We start from the raw sequence: 16,697 nt of genomic DNA, 5'->3' as shown, positions 1-16,697 counted from the left end.
TCGTTGTTTGGTTTTAGAATGTCCTCTTCGCCTGTCGAATTAGCAACCATAGCTAGCCATGTGGCGCAAACGTGCCCAACTTCACTTGACGCAAAGAAAAGAAAAATTCCAAAACTCGCAATAAACGTTCAATAACTGATAAACTCGGTTGAAAAAACTACTTTGATGTTTTTATCACATCTATCAAATAAAATCAGAGCCGGAGATATCTATTGTGTATACCGAAAGCTTTTCAGAAGGCAATCTGGGGTTCCTTCTCACTCCTTCGAAAACAATGACATTTCCAGTCACGTCATTCCTAAAGCTCTTGTTCGGCCTCAGATCAAGCTAGACACCCCATTCCACCTCCCACTGCCTGTTGACATCTAGTGGAAGGCGTAATGAAGTGCATGTATATCCATAGATTTCAGGCAAATTAATAGGAAGGCCCTGGAACAGAGCCTCGATTTCAGATTTTTTCACTTCCTGTCTGGAAGTCTGCTGCAAAATGAGTTCTGTTTTACTCACAGATATAATTCAAACGGTTTTAGAAACTTGAGTGTTTTCTATCCAATAGTAATAATAATATGCATATTGTACGAGCTAGAATAGAGTACGAGGCAGTTTAATTTGGGCACGATATTTTACAAAGTGAAATACAATACAATGAAAGATAGGGCTGGGGAAATGTAACCAAACTTAGTTTCATAGACAGAGCTATAGATTCAAGTATTGACATATTTCATAGCCTACATTGTTTACACACTCTTGTCAACAAAAACATAAAATACAGCCCTAGATCTTGGGTTATGATAGGATAAGGCACTTGCATAAAGCTCATAAGGCAAAATGAATTTTTAAAAGAAATCTATCTATGACCATTGACCCAGCAGGACTGGCTTTATTATTTATTTGTGCAGCAGAACGTAGACTATGGTTTGTTCTGAGCAGCAGAACGTAGACTATGGTTTTGTTCTGAGCAGCAGAACGTAGACTATGGTTTGTTCTGAGCAGCAGAACGTAGACTATGGTTTGTTCTGAGCAGCAGAATGAGACTATAATACATTCGATTAAAAATTGTGTATTTTGGTTGCACTTGCATTTCTGAAGTTAGACACTATTCCGTTGTCATTAAAGGCGATCGGCACTTTTTGCACCTAAGTGGTCGGGGTGCAATGTTGCAGACAACCTGTAATGTCCAATGCCTTTCTCTCTGTCTGTAGTCAAGCAAAGAAATCCATATGCTCAGACATGAGGCACATATTATAACGAGGCGCAGATTGATATACAGTGTGGACAAAAGTTTTGAGAATGACACAAATATAAATTTCAAAGTCTGCTGCCTCAGTTTGTATGATGGCAATTTGCAAATACTCCAGAATGTTATGAAGAGTGATCAGATGAATTGCAATTAATTGCAAAGACCCTCTTTGCCATGCAAATGAACTGAATCCCAAAACACATTTCCACTGCATTTCAACCCTGCCACAAAAGGACCAGCTGACATCATGTCAGTGATTCTCTCGTTAACACAGGTGTGAGTGTTGACGAGGACACGGCTGGAGATCACTCTCACTGCTGATTAAGTTCGAATAACAGACTGGAAACTTCAAAGGAGGGTGGTGCTTGGAATCATTGTTCTTCTCTGTCAAACATGGTTACCTGCAAGGAAACACGTGCTGTCATCATTGCTTTGCACAAAAAGGGCTTCACAGGCAAGGATATTGCTGCCAGTAAGATTGCACCTAAATCAACCATTTATCGGATCATCAAGAACTTCAAGGAGAGTGGTTCAATTATTGTGAAGAAGGCTTCAGGGCGCCCAAGAAAGTCCAGCAAGTGCCAGGACCGTCTCCTAAAGTTGATTCAGCTGCGGGATCGGGGCACCACCAGTACAGAGCTTGCTCAGGAATGGCAGCAGGCAGGTGTAAGTGCATCTGCAGCACAGTGAGGTGAAGACTTTTGGAGGATGGCCTGTTGTCAAGGGCAGCAAACGAAGACACCACTTCTCTCCAGGAAAAACGAGGGCGAGGGACCAGCACTGGGATATTCTGCAAAAGGTACAGGGATTGGACTGCTGAGGACTGGGGTAAAGTCATTTTCTCTGATGAATCCCCTTTCCGATTGTTTGGGGCATCCAGAAAAAAGCTTGTCCGGAGAAGACAAGGTGAGCGCTACCATCAGTCCTGTGTCATGCCAACAGTAAAGCATCCTGAGACCATTCATGTGTGGGGTTGCTTCTCAGCCAAGGGAGTGAGCTCACTCACAATTTTGCCTTAAGAACACAGCCATGAATTAAGAATGGTACCAACACATCCTCCGAGAGCAACTTCTCCCAACCATCCAGGAACAGTTTCGTGACGAACAATGCCTTTTCCAGCATGATGGAGCACCTTGCCATAAGGCAAAAGTGATAACTAAGTGGCTCGGGGAACAAAACATCGATATTTTGGGTCCTGTCACGATCGTCTTTATGTGGAAGAGAGGACCAAGGCGCAGCGTGATACGAATACATCTTCCTTTTTATTGACGAAGATGAACACGAAACGAAACACTTTTACAAACTAACAAAAAACAACAACAAACGACCGTGAAGCTACAAAACGAAAGTGCAGACACAAGCTACTAACGTTTAGACATAGACAATTACCCACAACCTGTCTAATGCCTATGGCTGCCTTAAATATGGCTCCCAATCAGAGACAACGATAGACAGCTGTCTCTGATTGAGAACCACTCAGGCAACCATAGACATACCTAGACACCTACACTGAACACAACCCCATTACTCTACCAAAACACCCTAGACACTACAAACACCCTCGACTAGACAAAAACACACAAACATCCCCCATGTCACACCCTGACCTAACTAAAATAATAAAGAAAACAAAGATAACTAAGGCCAGGGCGTGACAGGTCCATGGCCAGGAAACTCCCCAGACCTTAATCCCATTGAGAACTTGTGGTCAATCCTCAAGAGGCGGGTGGACAAACAAAACCCACAAATTCTGACTAACTCCAAGCATTGATTATACAAGAAGTTAATTGACAGCATGCCAGGGCGGATTGCAGAGGTCTTGAAAAAGAAGGGTCAACACTGCAAATTTTGACTCTCTGCATCAACTTCATGTAATTGTCAATAAAAGCCTTTGACACTTATGAAATGCTTGTAATTATACTTCAGTATTCCATAGTAACATCTGACAAAAATATCTAAAGACACTGAGGCAGAAAACTTTGTGGAAATTAATATTTGTGTCATTCTCAAAATATTTGGCCACGACTGTACTGTAGGTCTACCCAACCCCAGAGTTTTCCCTCAGAAGCCAACTTGAGGGAGAAAAAAAACGGAATGGTTTTGATCATGGACATGTGCATGTAATTATAATTGCGCCAGAGTAGGCTGGTGGGAGGAACTACAGGCAGACAGGCTCATTGTAATGGCTGGAATGAAGTTAATAGAATGGAGTCAAACATGTTGTTTCCATGTGTTTGATGTGTTTGGTACCATTCCGTTGATTCCATTCCAGCCATTACAATGAGCCTGTCCTCCTATAGCTCCTCCCACCAGTCTCCTCTGCACTATGCTTATTTAAGCAATAAGGCACGAGGGGGTGTGGTATATGGCTAAGGGCTGTTCTTAGACACAACGAATCTCCATGGATACAGCCATTAGCCGTGGTATATTGGCCATACCCCACAAACCCTGAGGTGCCTTATTGCTTTTATAAACTGGTTACCAAAGTAATTAGAGCAATGTTTTGTCATACCCATGGTATACGGTCTTGTATACGGTCTTGTATACCACGGCTGTCAGCCAATCAGCATTCAGGGCTGGAACCACATAGTTTATAAATACCTTTTTAATGGCATTTTGAAGAGGAGCGGAAGTGAACTCTGGAACCCCAAATAACTTCCGGTGCGTTTGTAAACAACAGCTAGCTAGCTAGTTTAATCTAGTTGTATTCTAAATTACCATAGTATTCGCGGGTGGGAGGTCCTTACGTCCGGGGACAAATCTATTTTTTGAGAACTAAAGTTTATAGATTTCCCAAAGAATTTATCAAAAATACACACACATACACAGCATATTAAATAACACAATTTAGACAAACTAAGAAGAAAAAACACGCTGCAGCCCAGCGGTCCACTCTGGTTGCRGGGAATTATTCTTAGCAACAGTGGCAATGTATTAGGCGAGATCAGTCATGATTGCACAAGTGTCCCCTTGACCTGCCAAAAGATCGTCAAGAGCCTCTCTGTTTGTAGAGCCAATTTACACAATTCTTTTAGCATTGCCAATTTTCTCTACGTCTCTAGAGATCTCCAGAATTTGGTCTATGGCACATGCATATTGACTTTCACAGGGAAGAGAGAGAACAGGTGTTATAACAGTTTCACACCAACCTTGATAAGAATGAGATTGTGGCAAGGTTAGCCCAAGCTACAATCTAGTGGCTCTCCTCAAAATTTAGGGGCATAGCTCTGTCTCTAGAAGCCTCGCCTTCCCAAATCTTTTATTAGAACTATTGATGATAAATTATCCAACCCACATTTTAATGACAGTCCTTAGTGCTTCATGTTGGTTCTATCACTTTAATTTAAAACCCTCAACTTAGCACACACCGATACTGGCAGAATGTACATTTACATTGACATACAGTATATTCTTCTTATATTTCTAGCATTAACTATTCTCATCACTTGTGGTAATGACAGACTGGTATCTCAATTTTTATTTAATTTTTTATTTCACCTTTATTTAACCAGGTAGGCTAGTTGAGAACAAGTTCTCATTTGCAACTGCGACTTGGCCAAGATAAAGCATAGCAGTGTGAACAGACAACAACACAGAGTTACACATGGAGTAAACAATAAACAAGTCAATAACATGGTAGAAAAAAAGAGAATCTATATACAATGTGTGCAAAAGGCATGAGGAGGTAGGCATTCTTAGTCTAAATTACTATAMATTTCACAGTGTGCAGACCTCCACAATCAAGCTGATACCTCAAATTAATAATTTTGGATAAGCCTAAATCAATTACGGGCACGGTTGACCACCCCCCTCCCTCATTACACCATGTGCAATTTCAACGATTCTCTTGTCGTTACTTGCTAAACACCATATGTATCTTGCTATACATATAAATAACACCCTATATTCAAAAACACCTCGTGTTATTTGTAGTGGCTGCTCGGTAATCTTTAGTTATTCACGTCCACATCGCAGCGCAGCAGCCCGAGAGGTACACATATCATGTTCTCAAGGAAATCTCGGTAAACTTTAGTAGGTGAACGTTGTCACATTGTCTGACACTAGAGAGTCAGACAGACTGCGGGTTGCAAACACCTGGCGCAGCTCCTTGATGGTTGTTGTCACTGTGATGTTGCTCATAATCCAGGCTGCATCACATTCGGACGTGATTGGGAGTCCCATAGGGCGGCGTACAATTGGCCCAGCGTCGTCTGGGTTTGGCCGGGGTAGGCCATCATTGTAAATAAGAATTTGTTCTTAACTGACTTGCCTAGTTAAATGAAGGTAAACTAAATAAAAATAATGTGAGCCTCCAGCCACTTGGAGTGCACGTCCACCATGACAAGGAACATGGGACCCATAAAAGGGTCAAGCCACTCCTACGGATACAGTGGCGCGGGCAGAGCCATCTTCTGGTTGATTTGACATTCAGAATAGGTTTTTACTTTGTTTTCTAAGTCTTGATCCATGTTAGGCCACCAGATATAAGATCTTGCTAAACTTTTCATCCGGGATGCACCCGGGTGAGCCTCATGAACCTCGTCCATGACTTGTGAACGGCCAGGTGGCAGGACGACCACTCTGGATCCCCAGAGTATGCAGCCATCTTGAACACTCTGCTCAGTTTTGCGCTTTGCATATGGTCTCAGTCCATCATCCTCTATGACAGGAGGCCAACCCTGCATAAGGAATCTTTTACTTGGGACAGTATTTAACCTGTTTGACATTGACAGGTGAATTTGACAATCTCTCCATTAGGAAACTTTTTTTACCATTCAGAAGCGTATGCCACAACTGGGTAGATTCCTTTGTCAGCATTATTGCAGTGTTACTGTAACAAATAACGTTTAGAGATAGGCCTGTAAATCATGGTTTCAGGGCAGCAATATACTGGAAATTCACTGCAAGTTGGGTATCAATTTGAAGTGGAAAAACATACAACAAAGAGTTATAGTATCTAGATATAACAGACTGTTTTCCTCTCAGGTCTCAAGTAAATGACAGTGGTGGTCCAATAGAGAGAAACACTGTAGCACCAGCATACAGTGTCAATCACAAGAAGTGTTGATATCCCATATTCCTTATATTCCTGTACATCCCCAATAGTTGCTTAGAATCTCTGGCTTGGTTTGCCAGCATCCATGGGATGGCAGATACTCAAGGAATCATTGCGGTGTAATCCTGAACTTTGAAAAAATTGAATCAATTCACCTATGCAAGTATCAAAGCTCTTCAGCCACTATTCCTCTTTCTTTTTTTTCCTTCTTATTTTAATCCGACTACATCCATATTTTTTCATATTTGATTGGGTAGGATAGAGAGGTAGGAAAGTTAAAAGGAGAGTACTGATTACCTACATTGACGATTCTTTGCCACCAAATGATTACAATCCCAAAGAGAATGGAGATGAGACAAGGAGTGACAACTAGGAGCACAATGAGACTAAAAGAGGGAAAGAAAGAGAGAGACAGACAGACCAAATGTTAGTCCATATAGCATGGTATAATATGTATCTTTCCCCCCAAAAGCGGCCTAACAAGTGCCTGCCCTTCACTGATTAAATAAGAACATAATCCCTATCTCTAAAATTATTAAACTCAAAACAGCTGAGACATACACAGAACTTTGCATTGTTGTTTGTTCAACTCAGTAGTTTTTCTAATAGAACATCATTAGTTCTCAAATTAACTGACATTTCATTGTTTTTCTACTGGAAGATGGGATGTATTTGGATGAATTGGGACTGAAAAACAACACCTTTCAAAGAAATATGTAAAAACATGACCTGCAATAGGCTACGCACAGGAACAGCTGTCAGGTATTTTAAGCAGATCTACTGGAGCAGGAGAGCATCAATCTACCTCCTTGGCCAATCCTGCGTCATACTGGGCAAGTCAGAGTGGGTGTGAAATGTACATTAAATATTGTGTCGATGAAGGGCGGGCTGAATAAAGAGAAAAATGCATTAAAAATCCATAAATGTTTCATTCTTGTGCAATTTACATAGGCTACATTGAGGTTTTTCTTTAATTATTTTAGGCTATCTGGCAGTAGTGTGTAAGCMTAAACTTTAGGGCCCAAATGTACAGCGGCAAATAGCCTACAGGCCACTCGCTAAATGCGTTTGKGAACGGGCAGAAAAAGTCCACGGAGGCAAACAGGACAATGTCGGAGTTGAACGGCCCGTGTACCCTACTGGCGACACCGCGCGATGAAACACCGAATCATGCAACAACAAAAAATGATATGAATACATTTTAGATGAATGTGTTAGTTAATGTAGAGACAAACGATTATGTATATTTTTTTGTCATACAGTTCATTTTCGAAAATCGCTATTTAGGCAGCTAACTGACTACCTAACATTAGCCAGCTAATTAGCTTTATGGGCGTTGTGACATGAGTGAGTTATGATATTGTAATTCGTGTTAGTTAATGTTTTAGGGACTCCAGAGAAAACCAGCAAACCAGGATGTCGTCTTGTGAAACAGACTGTGGATGTAAAGAATCTAGCTAGCTAAAGCATTTACTGTCTTTTTGATATTTGCCATGCAATGCAGCTATAGCAACGTAGCTAGCGGTAGCTAACTATTTTCTTGCTTATTGTGTAGTGGAGCATAAAAATACCTGCATGCCCTATGGATATGTAGCTAACCATGTAGCCGATCTGTGTATGGACCCTAAAACGTTTGGTAAAAATATTAGTTCAGAACAGGGGTTTTAATTGCTTCCAACAGTTAATAATTAATCCCCAAGAAATTGCAGAAAATGACTGTTACACACATGACTCTTACATGTCAATATGCAAGTCGTATATACATGTAGTTATTACCAAGCATGAGTTCCCCACATTGTAGCTTGTACATTTAATATGTTCACTTATCACGTATATACGGTTCAAGTATAAATGCCAGTCATATCCAATACCAGGAGTATCAAACTCCAGCATTTGAATGATGCTGTGTCTACATGTATGTATTACAATTATACACTTCAACAGTGTTTACCAATCTTGCTTCTGGGACATCAATGGCTACACATTGTAACTATGCAATAGACTAGAACACATAATTTAACTAGTTAAAGGCTGATTTGTAATTCATATATACAGAAACAGAATTTTAAAAACAGTACATTGCACTCCCTATGCATCATGTAAATACTCTAAAACAGGTTAATCTCAATATCTAATTTCCTTCATCTGAGCTGATCTGAGGACACAGGATAGGTGTAGTATTTCATCAAATGAGAGACTTAATTTCAACCAGTAGATAATGTGAACCAATTCCAGAAGAGACTGTGAAACGCTTTATTGAAAGAAGTTAATTATCCAAGTGTTATGAATACAAAAAACATGCATTATAAATATTATAATTGTATAATTATTTTTTGTAATTTTTATTTTTTTATTTCACCTTTATTTAACCAGGGAGGCCAGTTGAGAACAAGTTCTCATTTACAACTGCGACCTGGCCAAGATAAAGCAAAGCAGTGCGACACAAACTACAACACAGAGTTACACATGGAATAGACAAACATACAGTCAATAATACAATAGAAAAAGTCTATATACAGTGTGTGCAAATGAAATATAATATTTCATTCATAACAGAAATTTGTATGCGGCTTAATTTACCCTGTCCTGTGACTCAATTTATAACCGGGGTAAGTTGTGCCAAGAGACAAGTGTTTTTTGGACAAGTTGTTTTCAAAACTGTTATGTTTACATGAATTCTGATTATTTCTAGTGATACACAACATCCTGAAATATATATAGATGTCTTTGTTAGAAAGAATACTAGAGTACTGTTCAGTGATGCTGAATGTAAAAAATGGCCCAATTTACCACACTCTCCCCTAGGCTATGCATTGGGCAAAGAAAATGGTAACATTCTAAAGCCAATGCTTTTGTCATCCTTCGTAGCTCAGTTGGTAGGCGCTTTCAGTGACAGGTAATGTGTTTGATTCCCTGGACTACCCCTGTGTAAATGTATGCACACATGACTGTAGTCACCTTGGACAAAAGTGTCTACTAAATGGCATATATTATTGTAATTATCAGTTACAAAATTGGAAATTACATGCTTTGATTCACACATCCTATTGGAACTCCAATGTTTTAGCATAGCCTAAGCTATGATGATGTTTTTGGGAAGGGCAAAGGCTGAAAATCATGTTTTTGTGGAAGAAAATCAACGTGCATGAATCCAGGCAATGTTAAGGCAAAAATAATCCCCTTCTAAACTGAAATTATCTGTAGTTGAGGCAGCTAATTGATACCAACTAAAATGGAGTAACGTTTTCACATTCACCAACATGGCAGACGTGTATACCCATTTTCTCCAATCACATAGCAGGATACTCCTCAGGGAGCACATCCGGTGGCGTTTCCTGTGTTTGTAAACTGAAAGAAATTGGAACTCGGGTGACGAGCCACGACAGACGAGGAAAATTAAAGGTAAATAACAAAAAACAACGTTTGAATATCACCAATGTTTTGTATGTTAAGTCGTGTATCAGACGATATTTGCGAAATTCGGCCTCCGCCTCTAAGCAAAAAAGAAGTGACACGACTTGAGTTAGCGTAGACAACAGGGGAGGGGGAGAACGGTAGCCAACTACGGTACGCATCGACCATTCCCTATTTATCGCGAAATCTTGCTGTAACTGCTCAGTCTTGTGCCTCGTTTGATAGCAATCCTCGAACTGTTATTTTATCTAACTAGTTGTATTTATCCGGATCTAATCACATCGAAATTGCCTAGCGATATCATATTTCGATTTGTAGATGGATGGCAACTCAAGTTTGTAAGATTTGATGTGCATGGAGGCCAACGGTAACGCCGTTATGTTAGCCCGAAACAGCTAGCTCGTATTCGCTCTGTTTTGTTTCCGTGAGTTATGAGGAAATGCTTTCATTTTTGGGGTTAGTCAATTAAATATTACATCGACTAGTATTTATACCGTGACAGTTAACTAGCATGTTTTTCACACTACTTGATGGTCAATAACCTTGCCCCGTTAACGTTACCTAGCTGCAGTGCAGCCAGGGAAAATAGCCAGCTAACTTTACTATTTGTAATAATCTGTTATGATAATCAGCTGCTAGTGTATCAAGAGGTTTCTGATGCAGTGGTTCTGGCACCTACCAAATTACAAATATKTATGTAGTGTTAGCAATGGTTGGTAAAATATAGTTTTGAGGTTTTTCTTGGATCATTAGCTTGCCGGCTATGGGTGCCATTGGTTTCATTTGTAAAATGTGTTTCAATTATGTGGCAATGGGGTCGTTGCATATGATTAAAGTCACTTTCTGACTGCACCCCTTTAGATTTGAACAAAACCTTCCATATATATTTGCCCATGGTATAAGTGGTCAGAAAGTGACTTATTGACCCTGAATGACAAATCATTCAGGAGATGGCGGTGCTTAAATGTCCACTGCATTCGTTTTTGTCTATCAAATATTTTTGGGATAACGATTAAGTACTTTACTGTGATTGTCTTCAATGAAAATGTTAAAAAAGAAAAATAGCTTCTTAGCAAATAGCCATTTCTAAAGTAATACATTTGCTAGGATTGTCTGGGAGTGCTCTGAGTAGGGAGGGGAAAACTAGCTGTTATTGGCAGAGAGGGTTGGAACTCTCTTATTGGTCTATGATCTCATTTTACCAGGCCAAAACTCCAACCAACCGAAATTTCATTATTAAATTTCATGCATTATTGTCATCTTCACAGTATTATTCCAACCTCATAGTTTGGAAATGTATAGACGGGTTGGCCGACAACGTCACGACATTGACGTGCCCGGGTAGGCGTGSGTTATGATTTTAGATGGTCAAGATAGCTAGCAACAACAAGAAGCTGCCTTGTGGGGAATCGTAGGTGGCTTGGTTTCAGCTCATTGTATATTTAAGCAATAAGGCCAATATACCACAGCTAAGGGCTGTTCATGCTCCACGCAACGCGAGTTGTCTGGACACAGCCCTTAGGCGTGGTATATTGGCCATACATCACAAATCCCCAAGATGCTTTATTGCTATTATAAACTGTTTACCAGCGTAATAAGCGCAGTAAAAATAGCTGTTTTTTTTAAATAAACTAGGTGGTTCGAGCCCTGAATGCTGATTGGCTGATAGCCGTGGTATATCAAATCATTTATTTTTACTGCTCAAATTACGTTGGTAACCAGTTTTTATAATAGCAATAAGGCATCTTGGGGGGTTGTGGTATATGGCCAATATACCACKGCTAAGGGCTGTATCCAGAAACTCTGTGTTGCGCTTCAGAACAGCACTTAGCTGTGGTATATTGGCCATATACCACACCCCTCAGGCCTTATTGCTTAATGGTACCATGCTTTGAGACGTGTTGACTGATGTCTATGCTAATATGACAAATTCGCTAACTAACCCAACAACTGTACAATGTATTTGAGACGAGTGCACACTGCAAATGTGTTGGTTTCAATAAACATTTGGAGACCAAATATAGTTTACATGTTGTCAACAGTCTATGCCTCTCTGTCTGTTTTGCCTCATAGTTGCACACCTGTTGGTTTTGTTGCTAAACAACCATCCCTTCTATTTAAAACTTCTATTTAAAAATCTAGTTTGACAGCAATTGGCCTTTAACGTTAACTCATTTTGCATATCCCACCCTACCACGAAACCCATGTCTTCATCACTGAAACGGTTGAGATTGAAATCATTTGAAAGCTTACAAACAGGGTTGTCTAACTTTTGTCTAATAAAATTAACATTTTAAGCTATACCTTTATCTGTTTTTTATGTGTCCGTATATACTGAACTAAAATATAAATGCAACATGAAATATATATATATTTTTTACTGAGTTACAGTTAATGTAAGGAATTATGTCAATTGAAATTAATTCATTGGGCTATAATCTATGCTTTTCACATAACTGGGCAGGGGTGCAAATCAGCACCCTTTTGGCGAAGTAGGCTGTGATTCAATGAGAAATTGACAGGCACCGCATCGATTATATGCAACGCGGGACACGCTAGATAAACTAGTAATATCATCAACCATGTGTAGTTAACTAGTGATTATGTGAAGATTGATTGTTTTTTATAAGTTTAATGCTAGCTAGCAACTTACCTTGGCTTCTTGCTGCCCTCGCGTAACATGTAGTCAGCCTGCCACGCAGGCTCCTCATGGAGTGCAATGTAAGGCAGGTGGTTACAGCGTTGGACTAGTAACCGGAAGGTTGCAAAAACGAATCCCCGAGCTGACAAGGTAAAAATCTGTCATTCTGCCCCTGAACAAGGCAGTTAACCCACCGTTCCTAGGCCGGCATTGAAAATAAAAATGTGTTCTTAGCTGACTTGCCTAGTTAAATAAAGGTGTATAAAAAATAATTTAAAATAATTTAAAAATCTGCCAAGACGGTGTCCAAAAATACCGATTTCCGATTGTTATGAAAACTTGAAATCGGCCCAAATTAATCGGTCATTCCAAATAATTGGTCGTCCTCTAGTGGTAACACCCACTGGGGAGACAGGCCCAGCCTATCAGAAAGAGTTTTTTCCCACAAAAGGGCCTTCAGATGATCCCGCAGGTGAAGAAACCGGATGTGGAGGTCCTGGGCTGGCTGGGTTACACGTGGTCTGCGGTTGTGAGTCTGGTTGCTAAATTCTCTACAACTATGTTTTAGGCAGCTTATGGTAGAGAAATTAACATTCCATTCTCTGGTGCACATTCCTGCAGTCAGCACACCAATTCCACGCTTCCTTAAAACTTGACATCATCATCAGGATCGGTAGGATGGTCAGTTTTACTAGGGTATGTTTGGCAGCATGAGTGAAGGATGCTTTTTTGCGAAATAGGAAGCMAATTCTAGATTTAATTTTGGATTGGAGRTGCTTAATGTGAGTCTGTAAGGAGAGTTTACAGTCTAACCAGACACTTAGGTATTTGTAGTTGTCCACATATTCTAAGTCAGAACCGACCAGAGTAGTGATGCTAGACGGGCGGGCAGGTGCGGGCAGCGATCGGTTGAAGAGCATGCRTTTAGTTTTACTTGCATTTAAGAGCAGTTGGAGGCCACGGAAGTAGAGTTGTATGGCATTGGCGCTCGTCTGGAGGTTAGTTAACACAGTGTCCAAAGAAGGGCCAGAAGTATACAGAATTGTGTCGTCTGCGTAGAGGTGGATCAGCGACTCACCAGCAGCAAGAGCGACATCATTGATGTATACAAAGAAAAGAGTCAGCCCGTGAATTTAACCCAGTGGCACCCCCATAGAGACTGCCAGAGGTCCGGACAACAGGCCCTCCGATTTGACACACTGAACTCTATCAGAGAAGTAGTTGGTGAACCAGGCGAGGCAATCATTTGAGAAACCAAGGCTGTTGAGTCTGCCGATAAGAATGTGGTGATTGACAGAGTCGAAAGCCTTGGCCAGGTCGATTAATACGGCTGCACMGTATTATCTCTTATCGATGGCTGTTATGATATCGTTTAGGACCTTGAGCGTGGCTGAGGTGTGCCCATGACCAGCTCTGAAACCAGATTGCATAGCGGAGAAGGTACGGTGGGATTCGAAATGGTTGGTAATCTGTTTGTTTACTTGGCTTTCGAAGACCTTAGAAAGGCAGGGTAGGATAGATATAGGTCTGTAGCAGTTTGTGTCTAGAGTCTCCCCTTTGAAGAGGGGGATGACCGCAGCTGCTTTCCAATCTTTGTGAATCTCAGACGATGCGAAAGAGAGGTTGAASAGGGAACAGGCTAGTAATAGGGGTTGCAACAATTTCGGCAGATAATTTTAGAGAGGGTCCAGATCTGTACCGGTACCCCCCTCTTTACCGGTACCCTGTATATAGCCTCGCTATTATTTTACTGGTGATCTTTAATTATTTGTTACTTTTATTTTCAATTTTTTACTTAACACTTATTTTTCTTAACTGCATTGTTGGTTAAGGGCTTGTAAGTAAGCATTTCACTGTAAGGTCTACACCTGTTATATTTGGTGTATGTGACATAACATTTGTTTGAAATGTTGTGTTTATATTTTTGTTCAGTGTGTGTTGTAGCTAAGACCCTATATGACATAATCTGAGTTGTTTTTTGTGCCTGCCATTAGTTGAGACACAGTATACTCTTGAATACAGGGTGGGTCGGTGTCATGTTTGGGCTGATARATTTACTCAAATGTGTTTAAAGTTGACATTCCAACTTTCAAATGTTACCACAAGATGGTTGGAGGTCCACCCATCATATAATGTTGACTTGAGTGGCAATATCCGTTATGAATTACATTTGATCTTTCATAGGAAACTTATTGAAATCATAGAAATGGATAATAGAATAGACAAACCCATTCAAGTTGACATTCGACAGTGGGTGGAGCGGCGTCCATCTTTCTGGCACTACTTGAAAGTTGAAAGTTTCAATACAATTTAAATGTCAATGCTGTATCAGCTAAATTTCAGGTGTCTGAAGAGAGTGGTCCAGTTTAGGAATTAAGTTCTATGTTTGCAATGACACCCACCCTGTATTTAAGAGTATACTGTCTCAACCAATGACGGGCACAACACAAACACTTAAGATGATGTCAAAAAGGGTCGAAGCTACAACATTTGTGAAAACGAGAAATGTAATAAAGCTCTTTTTTTCTTTTTTTTTTATGTTCAAGAAATCAGACCATTTTGAATCCCTGTTTTGTAAGCTTTGAAATGATATCAAACTCAACCGTTAATCGTTTTCAGTGATGAAGGCATGGACATCTCATGGTATGGTGGGGTATGCAAAATAAGTCGCCTTTGAGCACCTCGCTCAATGTTTTGGCATTCCGTTGCAAAAAGTCACTTTCTGACTACTGTTTCCACCATGGGTAAACACGTATGAAAGGTTTCGTTCAAATCAACAGGGGTGCAGTCAGAAAGTGATTAAAATCATGTGGAGGCACCCTATTCTCAAATCTGTTAGCTAGCTAACTTGCMGTATCAGCCCTCTCTTTGTCTCAAATTTATTGTATATTTATTGTGCTCACACCTGTTCAACAGCTAGCTAACGTTAGCTATGTTTATGTGCACAATTGGTATTGTTCTGTATTGGAATTGCTTGAGAATCCCATTTTTKGTATTAGCTAGCTAGATGTGTTGTGTTGGTGTGACACTTGAGCGGCTCTTTCAAAATCTTAATTCATAGCCAAGTGACCAAAGGGTTATCCTACGAAGCAGTTATGAGATGTTAGCGAGGTAACTTTGGTCAACTCTGAGTTTAACTCAGGATAACGTTTCATAAGAAGGTGGCTTACCTTTTTAGCCAGGTACATTTCTATGGCAACGAATCCTTCAGAACTAACCTGCTCCGGGGCAGGCTAACTCCACTTCCTGAAGTGAGTGAGCCACGAGTTGAGGACCATAAAATCAGATTCCCTCCCTCTTGCAAATATTACCATCCCCTTCATTTGAGGATTTTAAATATTTTTTTAACCAAATGTTTGCTAAAAAATAATGTTATTGTCACATTACACATTTAGTAATGACAGAATGCATTTTAAACGCACAGAACTCTTTTGACTCGATTATTTTGTCATTAGGAGTGGGGGGGGGCTTGTGGTTGTGCATTGATAAGCACACAAGTCGGCATTTAACAATAAGTAGTAATAAAATAAAGACAGCACTTCTAAAAGCCTATTTCACACCATAGCCTGCTGAATTTGCAAGATAACTTTTCTTTCATTTTGWTTTCGGCACAAATGAAATTGTGGCATTGACTCGCCCATGGATTGATGTTTCAGCATTGTATCATTTAAGATTTTGGAGTTCGACAAGCCAAGTGCTACATGCATGCGCAGTTACAAGCCTGCTAGAGTTAGCGGCAGGCGGACGAGCGATATGCACCGTCGTAATACAGATGAAGCCTGAGATGGAATGTGATGCAAACTGAAGCTGSTTAGCTTTAGAAAACCCTGAGTAGATCTAGCTTGCTTTGTAGGATACCCCTTTGGTGACAAAGGCAAACAGGGAGTTAACCAAAGGACTGTCTACAGTTATTATGGGGATGCTTGTTTTTGAGTAAGAATTGGGTGTTGTGTGATTTGGAGTAGTTACAATTTGATTTACTGCAGGTTTTAGTGAGAAAAAAAAAATGATTTCATTATTATTGAATGCGTTTTCATGTTTTGTACACATCGTCCTCTTCTTCAGTTTTAGTGCTAGATGAGTGAGGTGGGTGTGGCCTCCCATCAGACTGACCATCCTGATTGACGGATTCCTGGATGACCTTGTCCCCGCCCCCGTYCCCGCCCTCACATACACCGTTCCCACTGCAATGTCACATCTGCCCAGCAGCTCAGTCCGAGATCATATGAAATGGGTTTGTTTTCCAACAAAAAATATAACATTTATACAACCAACATGCCTACTATTAGGCTACATTTATCTTTTGTCACTCAGGATGTTGTCGTCATAAAAGGTTCAGTGTTTGA

General features: G+C 40.3%; 1 protein-coding gene across 45 annotated transcripts in view; it reads left to right on the top strand.

Annotated features, from left to right (window-relative positions):
- Positions 1-9,594: 9,594 nt before the first annotated feature.
- The window catches only part of LOC111970182 (zinc finger protein 740), a 39,878-nt gene continuing 32,775 nt past the window's right edge, over positions 9,595-16,697 (top strand). For 44 of the 45 annotated variants that reach the window (XM_070445652.1, XM_023996730.2, XM_070445662.1 and 41 more), the window contains exons 1-2: positions 9,595-9,698; positions 16,417-16,585. In XM_070445652.1, coding sequence (XP_070301753.1) covers positions 16,541-16,585 — 45 coding nt within the window. In that variant the 5' untranslated portion in view covers positions 9,595-9,698; positions 16,417-16,540. The remainder of the gene's footprint in view (positions 9,699-16,416; positions 16,586-16,697) is intronic. The other variant, XM_023996729.2, reaches the window with a different exon arrangement.

This window comes from Salvelinus sp. IW2-2015, linkage group LG11 (assembly GCF_002910315.2).
Source record: "Salvelinus sp. IW2-2015 linkage group LG11, ASM291031v2, whole genome shotgun sequence".
NCBI classification, from domain to species: domain Eukaryota; kingdom Metazoa; phylum Chordata; class Actinopteri; order Salmoniformes; family Salmonidae; genus Salvelinus; species Salvelinus sp. IW2-2015.
The sequence above is the reverse complement of the archived record's forward strand: the minus strand, read 5'-3'. Positions and strand labels throughout refer to the sequence as shown.